Raw genomic sequence first — 20079 nt, forward strand, 5'->3', positions numbered from 1 at the left:
AACGTGTGGTTACTGCACTGAACCTCAAAGTGTTTATGCAGCGCTCCACTTATGCAGAATTTGAACTAAAATGGCTAATGCATTCAAAACAAATTGCCAAGCATGCTGCCCCGGTCCCTGCCCTAGTCCCTGCCGAGTGGAATGTGATGGTTCTTTTTTTTAGTGAGGCGCTGAACCCCTCCAGACTTTAATAAAGACCCATCACTGCCCCCACCCCACTTAGCAGCACACAAGAGGGGCTAAGATTCCTGGTGCAATGGGGAAGAATTGAGGGTTGGGTTTTTTTTCCAGGAACCATTGAAATAATTGCACACTGTGTGAGTGTGTGTGTGTGTGTGTGTGTGAGAGAGAGAGAGAGAGAGAGAGAGAGAGAGAGAGAGAGAGAGAGAGAGAGAGAGAGAGAGAGAGAGAGAGAGAGAGAGGTGCAAGTGCTGTGTTTGCCTCTGTTGCCTAGCAACATGATTTATTAGGTATAGCAGAAAAGTCAGAGAAAAACAAAAATAGAAAATAAAGAAAAAGAAACCAGAGCTTTCTTTCATTTTCATTACGTGTGATTTTTAATCAATTCTACCAGAGTTTGATCACAGATGTAATTATGATACTGTTTGAAATGTTGAAAATCTATGTGTTGAAATCTGTGCGTAAAATGCAAAGTAATATTAGGTCATATTTAATCAGTTTTTCTCAATTTTGTTGGCTCAATTGAACAACGTGAACAATCTCTCAGCTCCAGCTGCATCTCTCAGACACACCATCACAGTACACCTGTAGTCATCATTTCAGCAAATCAGTCAGTGTGACCCCGATGAAAAGTCCCTCCGGCACCACATACGCCTCAATGGTTTTGTCACTATGGCAGCAGGTCCTGGAAGTGTTTCTTAAATACAAATATATAAAGTTTTTTTTTTTTTACTATTTCTTGTTTAAACATTAGGCTTTACTGTAACAGTAAAGTCCTCGAAAACCCAACATTTCCATGAAACTTGTTTACGTTTACAGTAACTGGGAACATCGAACATCATTGTAAGCATAAAATGTATCATTTGGAACAGAAGCTACAATAACGTGCCTTACTGTAACACAGCAAAAGTGTAGGGCTGTGCTAAACTCACTGGATGTCCTGGTGCTCCTGTATGTCTGGCCAAAGACATACAGGACACCAGCATCGTATATGATAAAGGGAGGACCACCCCTTTATCAAAACTTGGTAAGCCACGTCTTACCAAACCTCTTTCGTTCTCGGGGTTGTGATGTCCAACACATTTGGGCTCCGCCTCCAGCCGCTGGCCAAATATAAACCGGCGTCGTCCGCAAACGCCAGGCTGCCAGGGGTTTCACGTCGTCCCGGTACCATTGAACAAAAACATAGAAGCGGTTTTAACGTCTAACGTCCTCTCGGTCGTGCTGCGCAGACGCGGACAGAGTTGGTGTTTTGAAAGACTTCGTTGTCCTTGAAAATAGCATCGAGTGTCTCTGTCTCGCATTATTCGCAGTGACCGTGTTGGGGCGACTCCTGCTGCAGCGTACACGTTTCTCCCAGCACTCCGCAATTCATATTCACAAATCAGATTACTGCATCTGTACTGTCTCGTCGGCCTCGTATTATTACAGAAATAAAAGAATCTACACACTGGACGTTTAGTTACTGTATTTGCTGTGATATGAGTTCCAATATTGAATAAATACCTGCTCCTCTGTGGAGTGGGGAGCGGCTTGCGTCTGCTTGCGCTCGGTGACCAGGCCGTGTCACTGCGGCCACGGTAACAACGTGGTGAGGGGTTTGTGGCCTGTGTTTCATCTGGGACAGCTCTGTCCTTCCGCTCAACACGCCGCCACGAATTCGTCCTCCTCGTTCGACACAGTTGAGCTATTGTCATTTTTTGCCGACGTCCATAAATCACGAGTAAGATCGTGTCAGGACGTGTTGTCGTGACAGGACGTGTGAGAAGTTGTGAGAAACTTCAAGATTCACTTGATAGGTCATTTACCTATTCAGCACACATTATAAAAACTATGATGATCATATTTATGGAAAATATGACAGACTGATTTTGACACATGAATGAACTATTCTGACATTTGTCAAACATTCATCAGTGCATATGATGACTTACACAATAACCCAATAACAACATTTTTGTTTAAAATGGGAACGTGACAACTTTTGTCTTTTTTATGTGAAGCGTTTTTGCACCTCAGAGGTAAGAGAGGCACTGTTGGCCTCATTAGAGTGTATTAGCCAACTTGCACTTCTTGAACACCAGGGCATCTCCTATTTACAACCGAGCCGATGCTTTAGCTCTCGTTTGACTATCGTCCCGCCCCCAGGAGAGGATCAAGAAAGCACCGACACAATTGGTACTTTAATCAAACGACTTATTTAATCAAATAACTTGTAAAACTCCAGTACTTATTGTAGGTTATTGTTTATTGTACTGATGCTGACTGCTCCTATGTCGACTAACTCCAGTACTTACTGTTTATTGCACTGATTATTGTCTGAGACAGAGCTTATATGTATTTTGCACTTCTAGGCATCAGCACTGATCCCTGTATTTCTACAGTATTCTAGTTCATTGGTATGTTGGACTCTAACCTACTGTACTGTACCAGGATGTGTTCTATGAGGAAATGACAAAGCACTTTTGTAAGTCGGTCTGGATAAAAGCGTCTGCTAAATGCTGTATATGTAAATGTAGCTAATTCACTAGGAATTAATTCACTCAATTTCCCATTATATGTATGGGGTAGTTTTGAATATTTTTTGATTATCTGCCATCATTACCTACACAGGAAGCGGAATTAAGATGTTTGTACAAGAGGATGGGAAACCTTCATTCCAGCCTACCAGCTGTCAAGAGAATTTAATCTCTTATACAGAGAACAGACCTACATAGAGGGAAATTTAAAAAAAGACCCAGAAATAACATACTGTAGTATGTTCAGTATGTATAAGCCATCTTGGCTACAAATAATATTACTTCAAAATAAAAGGTTTTTCTTTGTTATGGCATCTTGGGGTGTGGTCCAGCCTCGCCTGTGGGGCAGACAGCCCTGCTCACCTCACAGGTCACTGGGATGCCCCTCGGTATGGTCATGTGCTGCCTGATTATATGCCAACTTCTCTTCCAGTGGTGATTTTGCCATTTTAAAGAGATCTAGATGTCACTTACTCTCAGTGTATGAGACATGAACATTTTCACCACGTAAGACAGGGACAGAGAGTTCTGCTATTTACACACACCCACATCCCCCTCCCCCCGCACAGTAAAAATATGGCATATTAATGTATGACATTAAGTACAAACAAGGATGCAGTGTAACTGAGCTATTGTACAATAACTTAATTAAGTACAATTACTTCATAAACTAGTTCTTAGAGTGTAGAGCTCTAGAGGAAAAACACTAGTTAATTTCTCACTTAATTTTAATTATACTGTGAGGGCTGGTTGCTTACTTGAGTGTCGAAACATGGCAATCTTATACATGAATAAGCATTTAGAAATGCCATCGCTGTTGGAGGTGCTAGAGCTGTTAGCAGGTAACCTTGGCCTATAGTCACGAGAACGCTCCAGTTCATCATGTGTGTGCGGACCACACCCATAGTCCCGCGTGAGATTGGAGAACGGGATAAGAAGTCTCAGGGTTTCACGAGTATGGTACTATGTGGGCACAGAAACTAACGTACTTCAAAATGTACTCCACGCCCTGGAGACAGTTTGCATTAAGAGGAGAAGCGCTGGAGAGTGATGAATGAGTTCTAGACATCTAAAACATCATCCGTCAATCACTTACAATCTCAATTTGCTGACTTATGAATTTATATTTTTTACTTATTTAAAGTACTATGTTTACTGTAAACCGATTTTAATGTCAAATAATAAAAATAAAAAATAAAAAAAAGTGTTGCTTTAAATATTTTCTCTATACACAAGGAAATTAGTTAAATATGGGTTTAAGTTTAGTGTTTCAGTGCGCAGGTATTTTTGGCCACTAGAGGGCAGTATAGTTATATACGTAAAGCTGTGGCTTTTGACAAATCGACACACTGCACTCATCCCTGCTGAGTGCAGTTTTTAAATTTTCTTGTGGCAAACCGCTCCACTGCACAGGCCAGAGACACCATGCGGCTGCAGGCTAGAGGAGGAGCTCTCTATGCCCTGCTGGGTCACCATAACCTTCCACTTCTGCGTGTTTTAATATGCAGTTTTCACACCTTCTTTCTTCCTGATATATATTTTCAGGGACCTTAGTCCTGCTATGCAATTTTGGTATTTGACTTGTACTCAGAAGGTTGCTGGTTCAAGCCCCACCAATGCCAAGTTGCCACTGTTGGGCTCCTGAGCAAGACCCTTAACCCTCAATTACTAATAATTGTAAGTCGCTTTCGACAGCTAAATGCCGTAAATATAAAGCATGAATGAATTGATGAGAAACAAACAAGATAATGAATGAATGTTCACTGTTGAAATGTGAAATGTGGACCTTAGAGAAAACACTCTCCTGGACATAGTGGTTGTGGGAGCCGAGGACACAACGGCTCAAACACCAGAGACAGAGAGAAATGTGTAGTAATTATAGTACCCCATTTATTCTTGTTAAACTGTGGCTGTATCATCAGGAAAGCCAAGCCACAGAGCCTAGGTTAGAGTTCAGATGCATTTCACAGGGTCATTCAGGACTAATATTTGGTGGTTTGTTTTTTTCTTTGGGGGGCGGGGCAGCAGTTGATAGGTCATGAGGTCGTCATACCTCTGTCTTCACCCAGCGATTATCACCCTCGTTCCACCATGAAACCTCACAGCTGATGAAAATCTCATTTATGTCGCTTCCTTGAACACTGATAAAAAGCCTTTAAGATGTGACATCTGTTAAAAATAGACATTAGTTCCCCAGGGCAAGTTTACAGAAAGCCATTATGAAAAAGAACATCGTAGAGCAGCCTAGCATCTCCACGATAAGTCCCGTTAGCGATTAAAATTGCTTCATTGCAATAATACTTTTTGGAAAACTAGTAAAGGGGTGTCACTTTTCAGAATACAGTAGGCATGTAGGAAAAAAAATAAATAAACCAGGCACACGACCAAACCGTACACATTAACTACCTAGAACAACAAAGACAAAGATTCAGACAAAGGTTTTCGGTTCAGACACATTCAACACTTGTGCAGTTATACACCAGAGATTAACGTTTTTCTAATTTGGCATGTTTAGTATCCAATAAAAACAGACCCCTTTTATAAAGCGAGTGAAATGGGGACGTTTGCAACCCCACAGTGCAGGACAGGGAGTGAGAGTCAAATGAGGAGCGCTGATTTGGAACGGAGGACAGTTTAAAGTCTTAAAACAGTAAAACTACTCAGAGGAAGCCAACGTGCTGAAGACAGCCCTCAGCACCACTTCCTGTTCCAAATCCCACGTCTTGTCATTTCTGTGCCTGCGTAAATGTCAAAGAAGAAAATTACTTTGTTTACCACTGGAACATAGAGGTTCCAGGTTCCAGTGTGTCTGCCGTCTGGGTTGGCTTTCTTGCTACTATGGCAAACAGTTAACAAATGAAATAAAGTTACAGATTAACTCTAAAACAAATCACCTGGATCTCTCTCTCTCTCTCTTTCTCTCTCTCTCCCTCTCTCTCCATTCTCTCTCCATTTCCCTCCCTCTCTCTATGAACTCTTCTGCGGAACCCCTTTGGCATGTCGCCCGCCTTAAGCAGGGCATACGTGACACCAGGCCTGTGGCTGTGGTTGCATGCACCTCCCAATGTCCTTAGCGCTCAGACACCTCTCCAACCTCAAAGGGACTATGTGGACAGTTGCTTCCAAATCTTAGCTCAAAGACACTTTAAAACTGATAAGACATGGGCTCTGTGCTGTAACACATTCGTCTTAGTGTCAAAGGCATTTCACCTCGGTGCTGAGTCTGTGCAGTAAAGAGCACAAATAACGCACTTAAATGCACAAATGCCCAAGTGGGACCTTCTGTGTCTGCCCGCTTTTAAAAACACACCCCTTCATTGCTCTGGCCCACGCCTCCTCGGGTGAAACCCAGAGGTCCTGAGGTGAAGAACACTGCACCTTTTATTTAAGGGACCGGATCATGGCAGGAGATCGGGTCCACGGTCTCCCGCACCTCTCTGTCCATACCCACACACCAGGTTCTGCCGGATCTTAACTTCCTCTTATAAAGAGGAAGTGGGGGGATGTCACAGCGAGTTCTGTAGCAAGATCTTCCCCGATGCAGTGAGACAACATAAGGCATCTTGCTCGTGTGAGCTGGAGTGGCTGTAGTTCATTTAGCAGAGAAACAGTACAGGTGTATCCTAAGAGCCCTAAGGAGGCACGGGGGGTCCCGTGGACAGTCCCATCACAGGGTCGCATGGCTCCCGCATGCCTTGCTCTGCCGGACAAGCTTCCATTCGCCGTCAGCCGAGTTCCTCGCCCTTTTATAGCATTCGTGGTTTATTGTAGCTTCGGGTGGATGAGGGTTGCGCGACACGGTCCCAGTGTCGGACAGGGCCAAACGCTACCTGGTATTGAGGAGATCATCTCTGAGCCAGCTGGGAAGGGGCTGTCCCATCCTGTACAACAGCCTGGACAGCTCAATGTTATGATCCCTATAGTACTCCCTCAGAAAGGCCTGAGACTGAGAGAGAGAGAGAGAGAGAGAGAGAGAGAGAGAGAGAGAGAGAGAGAGAGCGAGAGAGAGAGAGAGAGAGAGAGAGAGAGAGAGAGAGAGAGAGTGTTAGGACTACACTTCTCATCACGAACACCTCCTAACCAGTGTACACGTTGCTTTATCATGTGTTTCATATCCGGACTTTATTTTTCTTTGGCCAGATTGTGTTTACTGTTCACTAGAACGTGTCCCCAGTGTGACCTCATGAGGTCCGATCTTACCTGCATTAAAAGCACACCGACCCACACAAACATAGCTGCTGTAAACAAGGCTCTTCACGGGGTATTACCAATGTACTATACGCCCTTATATATGGGCAGAGACCTCCAACAGGGGGTGACGCGTCAGTTTGCCATTCTGACTTCCAAATGGGATTCAAGTGATCTGATCACAGCGCGTCTTTGTTGGGATCGCACCTGGCTTTTCGTGCAGTCAAGTGAAATCGGAGCGTGATGCAAGTAGCAAAAGCACCCGTGTAAACAACCAGTACCTCTGGGTCCATGTCAGGGTACCTCTTCCCTTTACTCTTCCCCAAACACTTGGTCCTACCTCCCTCCAGCAGCTGACACCAGAAACCTTTTTTAGGGTCGAACCTGAACAAAGCAACACAACACTTAATTCAGATGAAAAGAGGAATAGATTTAATTTCATCACATCACATGTAGATTTTTTTTTTTTAATTTATGAGCTTTGTAATACATCTATATATTTAAACATGACCAACCATTTGGGATTGGTGTTTTATAATCTCACAGGTACCTTGAGCAGAGGGGGGTGATCAGAGGGGGGTGATCAGAGGGAGTGGATCACTCGGGACTAAGCATGTTGGTTAAGGCACGTATGTGCATAGAAGGTGACTGAAGGGTAGTGAACTCACGCCAGGATCTTGTGGTAGTCGACGGTGTTCACCAAGCCCAGAAACTTCTGCACTTTGTCCATGACAGCCGCTGGTTCAGTTTTAAGCATCTGCCCATCCACAACCAAAATCTACAAAAGACCGTTATGCAGAGGTCAGAAGATTACAGTAAAATATCACCTCAGAGCCCCAGTGATGCCCCAGCTCTCCACAGTCAGGAGACCTAGGGAGCTCTCTGTGTGGGTTGGATTACTATGCCTTGTCAATCACAGCAGCCTTAGCCAATCATAGACATCGTACTTGTGCTTTCCTCTGAGAGTGCTCTCTGCCCCCTCAATGGTTGGGAGTTGTGGTATGACAGGGGAGAGAGAGCTAGCTGCCGGATGGGAATCTGTTTAACACACATGCACACCCACATATCCACTGACTCATCCACCCAAACATCTACCCACACACACACCCACCCACCTGAGTGGAGTGGTAGTGTGTGTTCCATCGTTCCAGGTGTACTGCGTACCATCCCGGCACCAGACAGCGGCTCTGAAGCACACGGAGCCTCAAAGGAGCATCACGGGACGCGGTGATGACCTCATGGAAGGAGTACTTCAGCGCCACCGGGTCATTGTGGGCTCTCTGGTGCTGAGGGGCGGAGTTATGTAAATGATATGCACTGGTTCAGGTGAGCATTAAGGAGTTATAAACTTAAGGGCAGTAGCACAGCAGGGTGACCACGACCCAAACTCTGCACCATCTTACACAGATGTACTGGAGCACGCGACACAGAGGGAAAGAGATTAAGTCCAGTGTGTGTGTACATGAGCGTGTGTGTGAGCGTGTGTGTGTGTGTGTGTGTGTGTGTGTGTATACCCCATGCAGAGGACTGTACCTGATACCAGACGTGGACTCTCTCTGTAACTAATACCAGACGTGGTCTCTCTGTGTAACTGATACCAGACGTGGGCTCTCTCTGTACCTGATACCAGACGTAGGCGCTCTGTACCTGATACCAGACGTAGGCGCTCTCTGTACCTGATACCAGACATTGGTCTCTCTCTGTACCTGATACCAGACATTGGTCTCTCTCTGTACCTGATACCAGACATTGGTCTCCCTCTGTACCTGATACCACATGTGGTCTCTCTCTGTACCTGATACCACATGTGGTCTCTCTCTGTACCTGATACCAGACATTGGTCTCTCTATATACCTTATACCAGACATTGGTCTCTCTCTGTACCTGATACCAGACATTGGTCTCTCTCTGTACCTGATACCAGACATTGGTCTCTCTCTGTACCTGATACCAGACATTGGTCTCTCTCTGTACCTGATACCAGACATTGGTCTCCCTCTGTACCTGATACCACATGTGGTCTCTCTCTGTACCTGATACCCTATGTGGTCTCTCTCTGTACCTGATACCCTATGTGGTCTCTCTCTGTACCTGATACCCTATGTGGTCTCTCTCTGTACCTGATACCAGACGTAGGCTCTCTCTGCAGGGTTCAGTAGTACGGTGATGATCTTGGCTCTGGGTAGGAGAGCTGCCGCCCTGCCTGCTGCTACTTCAGACTCAAAGTAGCTGGCGCTCTTCTCAAAGTAGAAGTCCGAGCTCGTGTTTGAGGGTAGAGGGAAGTACTCCATATACCTGCAACACACACACACACACACACACACACACACACACACACACACACACACACACACACACGCGCGCGCTTGCTCGCGCACGCACGCACGGACACACGCACACAGTCATGGCTAAAGGTTTTGTTTTCACAAAGTTTACTGCATCAGTGTTTTTTAGATCCTTTTGTCAGATGTTTATAAAGTATAGTGAAATACAATTATAAGCATTTCATTTTTATTATATTAACTTTTTATTGACAAATACATCCAGTTTAAGCAAAGACTTAATATTTACAGTGTAGACCCTTCTTTTTTAAGACTTCTGCAATTTGCCTTGGCATGCTGGATATAACTTTCTTGGCAAAATCTTGACTGATGGCAGCCCATTCTTGCCTAATCAGTGCTTAGAGTTGATCACAGTTCCTGTGTTTTTGTTTGTCCACCCTCTTTCTGAGGACTGACTAAGGGTTCTCAATGGGATTGAGATCTGGGGAGTTTCCTGGCCGTGGACCCAAAATTTCAATGTTTTGTTAAACCAGACACTTTATCATTTTGGCCTTGTGACATGGTGCTCCGTCATGCTGGAAAAGGCACTGTTCATCACCAAATTGCTCCTGGATCATTGGGAGAAGTTACTCTTGGAGGATGTTTTGATACCATTCCTTATTCATGGCAGTATTCTTAGGCAAAAGGTTGAGCAAATCTTAAGAGAGAGAAGAGAGAGAAGAGAGAGGAGGGAGAGAGAGGGAAGGGAGGAGAGAGAGAGGAGAGAAGAGAGGCATTCAGAGCCTAGTGCTGCGTTTCTCACCAGTCTATTCCCCGATGATAGTTGTGCCCATTGAAGAACTGCACCTCCTCAAACGTCTCCTTGCTAGGGAAGTTGCTGATGAGGTCAGGGTGCATGCCCAGGAGCACATAGAGAGCAGTTGTTCCTGACAACACAGGCAGGGAGGGAAGGAGGAGAATGGGTACAAGGATAGAAAGGGTTTCCGGACTGGCCGCAGTGGCTCCCAGCGAAGCACTGGAGTCCCAGCAGGGGGAGCTCTAGGCACTCACCTGTTTTCTGCGGTCCAATTACAAGCAGCCGGGGAAAGCGATCGCACGTCTTCTCCTTAGACCAGATATCCTTGTGTCTCTTATCCTCACAAGGGTTCTGAGTTATTGCAAAAAAAAAAAAGAAAAGAAAAGAAAAGAAAAATAACTCCCTTAAATCAAAATGAGCCATTAAAAGTGTGATTTAGTGACCATGCTAAAAGAAAAAAAAGGCCTCCAATGCAGACACGCTCCACACTGACTGGAACAAAAGCACAGTGGTCACAGTGGACCCAAAGGCTTAGGGCCAGTGTGATTATGCTTTGTGTGACTGACTGTCCGCGCTGGTGCAGGGCTGGGACGCTGTGCTGGGGCACACTGCTTCCACTGTGTACGTCCCCACGTACACTCTGGACAAAGAGCGCATGATACACGTTTATGCTAGAACTGAGACAGGTGATTTTATAAAAGCATTTTACAAACGCTGTTCTCTATTAATGTCCAGGCTCCTAAACACACACACAGCAGAGACAATAGAGCTGTTGTGGCAATGAAAGTAACAAGGAGTAAGATGGGGGTAATACATGTCCTCTCTCTCTCTCTCTCTCTCTCTCTCTCTCTCTCTCTCTGACACACACACACACACACACACACACACACACAAACCCCCCCCTCCCAAACCCATGAACACAGCATCACACTGGGTGATGAAGAGGTACACTAGGTGATGAAGGGCTTCCCAGCCTGACACCACACTCCACAACTGTCCTCCTCTCTCTCTCTCTCTCTCTCTCTCTCTCTCTCCTTCCTACTAGGACGTCCTGTTCCAGCACACACGTCTAGTGGAGAGTAGTCTCAGCCAGAGATGCTCCACCCTCATGCAGACAGAGTGTGTGATGTCTATAGCACATTAACCTGGGCACACCGTCAGGATTATACCAGCTGCGTTCCGATTGGCTGATCCCACGTGTCCCACGTATACGCCTCTCCATGCACCGCTTCGTACCGGTCTGACGTGAATCAACGTTTGTTTTTCCAGCTACAGCTGAGTCTTTTACAGCGAGGCATTGATGGAAAACGCTGCGTGAAGTCCATGACATCTCACCTCTAAAAGTCACTCCAGATTTTCACTTAAAGACATTAGTCAGAGAAACATGACTGCGTGTTTGCCAATGGGCTGCAGGAACAGCCGAATATCTCAACCACGGCCAACCCTCTGTGAACAGCTCACCCGGGTTTCCCAGTCATCTGACTTTGTTGGCCGTTTAACCACTTTTGTGAATTATGGAAGAATTACTAAAATACATCACAGACAAAGGCACAAGTTAGACACGGCTTACGCAGGGGAAATTCTTAGCGATTCAGCGACATGGTATTCCAATCTCCCAAACCGCTCATGGACACTATGGAGAGGAGAGAAGAACTCCAGACCAACATTTACAGTGAACACATTTCCACTTTTTAGTGCCCACAGATACAACGTTATATCCTCCAGCACACTGCCGAGATATTGTATCGTATATGTCCGTGTTTGCTGAGGAACTATTTACATCACAAATCCATTGACACTTCTTTTTTATGTGTCATGACAAAACAGCAAACTCGTGATTGGTCATTTTGGATGTTAATCGAATTTCCTTTTCCTGCAGTAGTAGGCAGTTCTTGGCGACGTTAAGTGCCAAAAAAAACACCGGCCCCTTCCTACACGTTATCTGACAACGTCTCACACACGCACATGCACACACATGCACATTCTAGGCCCCAAACCCCACGCCAAGCACAAATACAACCTGAAACATTTGCAGTCTCTCACACACACACCTGCCAAAGTGGGTCTCTGTCCGAGGGGAAGAGGCTGAAGTATTTGTGCGCTAGCTGCAACGGGGGCAGCGTCTGCAGCCTGAGGTGCGTCCAGCTCTGCAGGAAGAGCAGCAGCTTCCGGAAGGTGTACAGCCCCAAGCGGTCGTTCCCATAATTCGACAGGTGAGTCATGAAAATGCTGATCTGAGGGAGGGGAAGACAGAGACACAGAGAGAGAGAGAGAGAGAGAGAGAGAGAGAGAGAGAGAGAGGGAGACAGAGAAAGAGGGAGACACAGGCAGAACAAGTGTCAAGGTTGGATGTTTGTGGAAGACGCTGTCTCAGCGAGCCTCGGTGAGCATGAGGGGACTTCGTTTCACAGCCGGCTCGCAATTCAGGCCTCGGGACAACAGCAAACATTCCTGAGTGCGACTTCCTTTAACCGATCGCGCTGATCGCTGAACGAGAGCATGGCTCATCGAGGTCAGGGCCGACTGTCTCAATCTGTTTGCATGTGGTTTTCCAGTGCACTACATGCCCAGTTATATGATGGAAGCAGAGAGCCTGTCATGCTTATTGTCCCAATAACCAGGCCCATGGTAGCTCAGTGGTTAAGGTAATTGACTTGTAATCGGAAGGTTGCTGGTTCCACTGCTAAGTTGCTACTGTTGGGTCCCTGAGTACCCTCGATTGCTCAAGTTGTACTCAGTCATAATTGTAAGTTGCTTTGGATAAAAGCTTCAGATAAATGGTTCTGATCCAGTCTGCCCTCTGTGAAAAGCATGGTGGCCCTGGACAGCCCTGGGCAACACTGAACATCAAAACAAACCAACTTACACACCCTGAATAAACGGTAGGTGTCCAGGCCTCCAGCTTCCTTTGATGGATATGATAATTAAAAAGAACACGTTTGTCATCAGAATATATAAGCATGCTAGGAAAGAAATGTAGAAGGACCGGTCCACGTAAGAACGGGGGGGTTTGAGGAATGGTACTCACTGGGTTGAGTAGCACAGTGAGGAAGAGCTCCCCTCCATCAATGAGCTTGTCCAGCTCCTGAGGGCCTCCGGGGTAATCCTTATAGAAGATGGTGTGTGTGAACAGACCGCATGTCTGTCGAGGTAATACCTGACAGCCGAGGGGGCACCAGGTAAGTAAAACACAACACAACACACCACACACACCTAGCACAGTGTTCCCTTCCTGCATGCTTACTCCCTGTCTACACACACTTTTCAAAGACACAGACACAAACACAGAAAGTGCAAAGTATGAATGCAATTTTTGAAAACACACTCTGGACACCCTCTCTGTACCCACCCACCCATACATGCAATACACATAATCCACACACAAGACTGAATAAATGCCATTTTATAAAACCACTCTGAACACCTCTGGGCACCTCTCTCTACCAAACACAGATATGCACATAAACCCCCCCCCCCCACACACACACACACAAACACAACTTCTCTCCTGGGCTAAGCCTCTATCTGCGCTACACTAAACAGTGTGGGGCCTAATGTAATATTCATAGTCTTTCTCAGAGCGTTCGTGAGCTCAGGGGTCTATATGGAAATCAACGAGGGCCAGAACACATAGAGATCTGAATATAAATATGTTTTCAGTAATCAGCTAACTGCTCACTTTAGCACACATAACCTCCTTCCCACACACACACACGCACGCACGCACGGACATGCACACACGCACATGCACACACGTGCCCCCTCAAGGACAATCACATGGAGGAGGTGGAAAGAAGCAAGCTGGAAGACAGATGGAAGAAATCATTGTCCAAATAACCCAAATCTGGCACTCCGGACAGGGGAGGGTGAGATCATCCCATGGTGGGAGAGGAACCACTCCCCGAGTTTATTACATTTATTAATGCTGTACATGTTAAAGAGGGAATGAAGGGGTAGAGAGAGAGTGAGAGTGAGTGAGTGAGAGAGAGAGAGAGATTGAGAAATGAAAAACAATTCAGAGAAAGAGACTCACAGTGACAGTTAGTGCACTTGCATTTAATAATCTGATAACTGCAGAAAATCAGACTCTGTCAGTAATCCGATCAATGCGTTTACGTGCACTTGGGTAATCAGATAATGGGAAAACTTCGGCTTTACACGAGTCAGGCAATAATCAGATTTCTACTTTGCAACCAGCCAATAATCTCAAAGAAGAACATGATGTAAACTTCAAACTTCCTGCCGTGGCTTTTTGGAAATATGGACCCACTTTATCGCCAAGAAATCAGATTACTGTATCAGATTTCTTAATCTGATTTCTAGGCCATAATCTGATCTAAGAAATCATGGAAATCAGATGATTACATAATAATCACTTGAATGATCAGATAACTGGAGAAATGTAATTAGGATCAGATTACCAAAGTGTAAAGGCAGTGAGAGTTTCCTGCTGGAGTAAATCAGGGTTACCTGAGCACGTGAAGACCAGCAAACAACATCCGACAAGATAGTGGGGGCTTTTTTTGTACATGTGTGTGTATGTGTGCATACAAGTGTGCATATGTGTGTATAGATGTAGCGTGTGTGTGTGTACATGTGTGTGTATGTGTGCATGTGTGTGAGCGTGCATGTACACGTGTGTTTGTGCATGCATGTGTGCATACATGTGTATGTGCATACACGTGTGTGTGTGAGTGTGTGTGTGTGTGTGTGTGTGTGTGTGTGTGTGTGTGTGTGTGTGTGTGTGTGTGTATACACACTCACACTGATGGCACTGTGGATGAAGCCCCGGCGGTGGCGGGCAGGTTTCAGGTGAGGGTACTCCTCTGTGCTGGTCACACGGATGCCCCACACCTTCTTCCATGCCTCATACAGCTGCACATGAACGGGGTAAACGCCAGAGTGGTGGGGAGCCACAGCGTAGCCCAGGCGAGTAGGGATAGAGTGCTCCTGCACGCACACAGACACACGCCCAGACATAGACACTCAAGATTATTTATACAGAGGACTCAAACACATGATTCATAAAGATGATTTATACAAGGAACTCAGGATGCAGATTCCTAAAGTCTGTTACATAAAGAACTGTTACAGGAAGCTCATACAGGAATTCACGTGACTCGATTGAATAAGGGAAGTCGGCAAAGTGAAAGAAGATATTTACACGGCCGAGTCGTCCAGGCCAGCGGAGATGGAACAGCCTGCAGGGTTTAGCTGCACTGCTATCCTGATCCAGCTAGGCAGGGGGTTAATGAACACCTGAACCTCCCACCCAGAACATGGAACTGGGATTGGAGCCGAACACTGGGTGGGGGGTGGGGTTAATGAACACCTGAACAGGGCTTGGATCCGAATACTGGGTGGGGGGTGGAGTTAATGAACACCTGAACAGGGCTCGGAGCCGAATACTGGGTGGGGGGTGGGGTTAATGAACACCTGAACAGGGCTCGGAGCCGAGCTCTGCAGTGGGGACCACCTCCAGGAGCAAGGCTGGCCCCAGCAAGTCCGGACCTGGTCTTATTTCCTTAAGCTCACACAATTAATTCAAATAATTCGTTCGTTTGTAGACAAACACACTCAAGGACTCCTCAATGCCACTGAGAAGCTGTTATTCAGGTTCTTAGGCAGTTCTAACCCACACCTGACTGCAGGCTGACTTCTGAGAAAACACAGAGCTGTAGGGTAATTTTAGATCCAGGAAATACGACATTAAGTGCTACTACAACAACCAACGAGGAATTAGTATGTTATTAATTATCTGATTACATAATCATTACTTGAATTAACAGAAATCATTACCTGAATGATCGGAAATTCTCCTTGTTGAGACCAATGCTAATAGAGATAAAGTTATGAATTTTGGGAAGCTTAGCCATACAGGTTCTAAATGCACAAAAAGGGTTATACATTTTGCTGTCTTTCTCCCGAGAAACATCATTTTTATCATTTTTTCCTTTTGTTGTTTATTGTCTTCTTATGTCTTTTAATCTTGTGAGGCACTTTGAGCTGCATTTACGTATGAAAGTCAAATTATTATTATTATTATTATTATTATTATTATAATCAGGATTAAAGTACTAGTTCTTTACTAAGCAGGTTTTGAGCTATATGAGAAAGCACTCATCCTGAAACAATAACTCAAGCAGCTTTAGTGGTTTTAGAGCCAACCTAAAATGAACGCTGGCAATAAGAGGAGCCTGACGTGCTACTGCACCACACACTCCCAGCTCCGAGTGGCAGTGAGAGGAGTCTGACGTCCTACTGCACCACACACTCCCAGCTCTGCACAGCCAAGCACAGACTGTCTTCAGCGTGAGAACGAGGAGGAGCAGAGGGGCGTGGACACACAGAGAGGCCAGCACAGCGGGGGAAGCACACCAAGCTGTCCGGGAATAGGGAACCACCACAGGCCCCGCAAATGGAACCACCACATTCCCCACAAACAGGACACACAACACCCCCGCAAACAGGACAGAACACTCCCACAAAAAGGACACTGCACTCCCGAAACAACTATGACTACTATTGGACTACTAGGGCATGTCTGACCCCGTGTGTGTGTGTGTGTGTACTCACCTCTGCAAAGCGTCTGTTGAGGAGCATCTGCTCTGCTAATACACTCTGGTTATGAAATCGGTGAGGCTGCATGTGACTCCACATATGTGGAAACCACCAGAACTCATCAACATAAGACAGTAACAGGTCATCACCCAGGTCCTCCTCATCAGTACCTACACACGAGCACACACACACACACACACACACACACACACACACACACACACACACACACACACACACACACACACACGCACGCACGCACACACACGCACGCACGCATCATCAACATAAGACAGTAACAGGTCATCACCCAGGTCCTCCTCATCAGTACACACACACACACACACACACACACACACAGGTGTAAGGTCCTCCTCATCAGTACCTAAACACACACACACACAAAACACACATATATTAACATAAGACAGTAACAGGTCATCACCCAGGTCCTCCTCATCAGTACCTACACACACACACACACACACACACACACACACACACACACACACACCATCATAAGACAGTAACAGGTCATCACCCAGGTCCTCCTCATCAGTACCTACACACACACACACACACACACACACACACACCATCATAAGACAGTAACAGGTCATCACCCAGGTTATCCTCATCATTACCCACACACACACCTAAACACAAACACACATATTAACATAAGACAGTAACAGCTCATCACCCAGGTCCTCCTCATCAGTACCTACACACACACACACACACACACACACACACACACACACACCCATAGAGCTCATTAACAAATCATGTTTTTTTTTTCGCATGTTCCTCGTAACTACACAACTCTTTTACACGATCCTTGTACCACAGTACCTACACACACTCACAAAATACCGCATTTGATCTATTTAGACGTGTGTTTCCGTACCATAGCATTCCTGTCAAAACAATCAAATCCACTTAACCTTTCCTGTCAGCACATGTGCACAGATATAAACACCCACCCACCCATAAATACTCAGTAGCAAAGTCACCCCTACAGCACAATGCAGACGCACGCACGTGCACACACACAAACACGCACACAGGTCTCTTTCCACAGAGTGTGTTGCAAAGTTCCTCCCACTGACCTGCATGGTAGAACTTCCCGGAGAAGCCAAGGTTAAAGGTAAAGTTTGGGATGGACTTGCGCAGCTCATGCTGCGTCTCCACCAGCGCCTGCAGCAGACACACACACACGCACGCACACCTTCACCAACACTGGGCAATAGCATTTCCATGTACTTGTCTGTCAGTCTCTCCTTATTCTCTCAACAACTCTGCATTTACGCGTGGCAGATTTTAAAGGTACTGAATATGAAACAATAGCAGAATGTACCGGTGTCTGAACGCGTGTGTGTGTGAGCAAAACAAAGTGCTCTTCACAGAGCCTGCCGAGGTCAGCAGTGTGCCCTGTCCTGTCCTGTCCGCCAGAGCTCTGCCCCCACCCTGCCTCTCCCTGCCCCTCGGCCCCGCACCTCGACGTCGGCCGCCTTCATCCTGGTGCCCTCCTTCCCCACAAATATGTCGTCGATGTCGACGAGCACGTAGCGGTCAAGGGCCAGGGCCAGGCGCTTGGCGGTGAGGAAGGCTACTGCGTCCACAAACGCCAGCTTGTGGAGCCAGAAGAGCAGACCGTGGCCAAAAAGCACGCGCTGGATCCCGTCGTGCAGGCCCAGGTCCTGGACCACGGTGGCGTGCAGGGCGGCGCGGGGCGCCACGCTGCCCGCAGACTGGGTCTCGGCCAGCAGCACGGGCTCGTACGTGGAGTGGTTGGACTGGAACACAGTCCAGTCGTCACCGGGGAGAGGGCCTCTGACCACCTGGGAGATGGGTAGGGAAATGTGGAAAGAGGGATGTGGAGGAGAGATAGAGAGAGAGGCAGAGGCAGAGATTTGGGGACAAAGATGGAAATTAAGAAAAAATGAGAAAACTGATTTTTCAGTCAAAATTTCAAAATGGTGATTGAAGACGCTACAGAGGTTTGAACAGCTTCCATCCTCTGACCTGAAGTCCTGGCCCACGGGGACCAGCAGTGTGCACTGTGCTTGGGGGTAGAGAGCACAGGTGAATTGTAAGGCTAGGGACACGCCAAACTCACACTGCGGAACTAACGGCCACTGCAAGCAACTGACCGCCCCTTGAGCAGACCGGACTACAGATAGGTGAATGACACGCACGTAACGTCTGCGCCTGCTCAGAAGAAAACACCTCGGAAGGAAACCACTGCTTCTCAGTACAAGTATCCTGAGATACTCTCACACCACCTGAGCACATTCCTTCCAGAAAACTGACAACGGTAACGTCAAAGTAATGACAAATGTTCTTCAACTGTTCTTTAGATATTAGCACAAACAAAATTACTCTCTGTATAGCAAAATATAATGTTAGCTTAGCTCTGCCATGGTAGATCGAGTCATGATGCGACTCAAAACCCTCATTTTTTTTTCCAGTGTTTTTTTCAGATTCAGTGTTTTGGGCCAGGGTGTCTCACACACCTCTTGGGCACGGGTGATGTGTAGAAGGGGTGATTTGGGGTTGATGGTGCAGTCTTTCAGACCCAGGTTAGAATGCAGGTACAACGGGAACCCTTTCAGCTGGGCACTCAGGAGACTGTTCTCATTCGCCTACACACACGCATGGATGCACGTGTGCGCACACACACACACACACACACACACACACACACACAGAGAGAGAAAAATGGACCAAAAAATTGGAAAATGGAGCGGTGAAAATAATACATTTATCTAAATTAATTTCGTATGGTGAGGTCAGACTATAATAAGAGTATATCACATTAGTTCGCATGCAAGAGGAGAGAGAAAGAGACCACGTGAGAAAGAAAGACAGACAGAGAGAGAGAGAGAGAGAGAGAGAGAGAGAGAGAGCGCATGTGAGAGAGTGAGAGGACAGAGAGAGAGCCAGAGAGAGAGAGAGTGCGAGACAAAGAAAGAAAGAAAGAGCAGGGGCCGTCAGGTGCGACCTTGAAGAATGCGATGAGCCCCACTCCGTACTCCACGCAGTATTTGTCCAGCAGTTCCCTGTTCCAGGCGTCCATGTTGACGTACTTGAGGATGTTCTCATACACAATCAGGGCAAAGCGGCCACGCTCCCCGTCTGTCAGAGTGGGCATGTCCCCCTTCCCGGGCGAGATCTCGGTCCGGTACCTGAACCTGGCCGACTCCAGGATGGCCACAATCTCCTGGCCCAACTGAGAGTACTGGCTCTCCACAAACACCAGCACCACTGCCTCGGTCCGGCTCTCATCGGCCACTGTGGCCCCGCCCCTTCCCTCACCAGGTGGGTGGAGCCGGGACGGAGGGACATCGTTGCCACAGTCCTCAGCCCCGCCTCCGTGAGGTGGCTCAAGCTCCCGTTTGACGGTGTAGAGGAAGTAGGCGGAGACAAAGACACTGAGCATGCACAGGAGGACGAGGAGGAGGAGGCCGGTCTGGAAGGTGAGCTGGCGATGGAGGCGTCGCACGCGACCCGCACCCAGCATCGTGGGGACGACCCCCACGCCCGACCA

At 46.7% G+C, this 20079-nt stretch overlaps 1 protein-coding gene and 1 long non-coding RNA gene across 3 annotated transcripts in view; both read right to left on the reverse strand.

Annotated features, from left to right (window-relative positions):
* Window positions 1-513: 513 nt before the first annotated feature.
* LOC118240979 lies at window positions 514-1913 on the reverse strand. Its single transcript, XR_004775750.1, has 3 exons — window positions 1687-1913; window positions 1224-1322; window positions 514-877 (listed from the first exon to the last, which is right to left on the reverse strand). It is a non-coding gene; the product is annotated as an uncharacterized LOC118240979 (long non-coding RNA).
* Window positions 1914-4567: 2654 nt separating this feature from the next.
* Window positions 4568-20079, reverse strand: part of ndst1a (N-deacetylase/N-sulfotransferase (heparan glucosaminyl) 1a) — a 50884-nt gene continuing 35372 nt past the window's right edge. For both annotated transcript variants that reach the window (XM_027007181.2, XM_027007183.2), the window contains 15 exons: window positions 19534-20079; window positions 19046-19174; window positions 18026-18370; window positions 17639-17726; window positions 16542-16696; window positions 14730-14915; window positions 12994-13122; window positions 12017-12199; window positions 10220-10316; window positions 9972-10095; window positions 9008-9182; window positions 8003-8173; window positions 7556-7665; window positions 7169-7271; window positions 4568-6645 (listed from right to left, as the gene is read on the reverse strand). The exon at window positions 19534-20079 is cut by the window's right edge and continues 369 nt beyond it. In XM_027007181.2, the coding sequence (XP_026862982.2) occupies window positions 6526-6645; window positions 7169-7271; window positions 7556-7665; window positions 8003-8173; window positions 9008-9182; window positions 9972-10095; window positions 10220-10316; window positions 12017-12199; window positions 12994-13122; window positions 14730-14915; window positions 16542-16696; window positions 17639-17726; window positions 18026-18370; window positions 19046-19174; window positions 19534-20052 (2634 nt within the window). In that variant the 5' untranslated portion in view covers window positions 20053-20079 and the 3' untranslated portion in view covers window positions 4568-6525. The remainder of the gene's footprint in view (window positions 6646-7168; window positions 7272-7555; window positions 7666-8002; window positions 8174-9007; window positions 9183-9971; window positions 10096-10219; window positions 10317-12016; window positions 12200-12993; window positions 13123-14729; window positions 14916-16541; window positions 16697-17638; window positions 17727-18025; window positions 18371-19045; window positions 19175-19533) is intronic.

The sequence above is a fragment of the Electrophorus electricus genome, chromosome 2 (genome assembly GCF_013358815.1).
Source record: "Electrophorus electricus isolate fEleEle1 chromosome 2, fEleEle1.pri, whole genome shotgun sequence".
Taxonomy (NCBI): Eukaryota; Metazoa; Chordata; class Actinopteri; order Gymnotiformes; family Gymnotidae; genus Electrophorus; species Electrophorus electricus.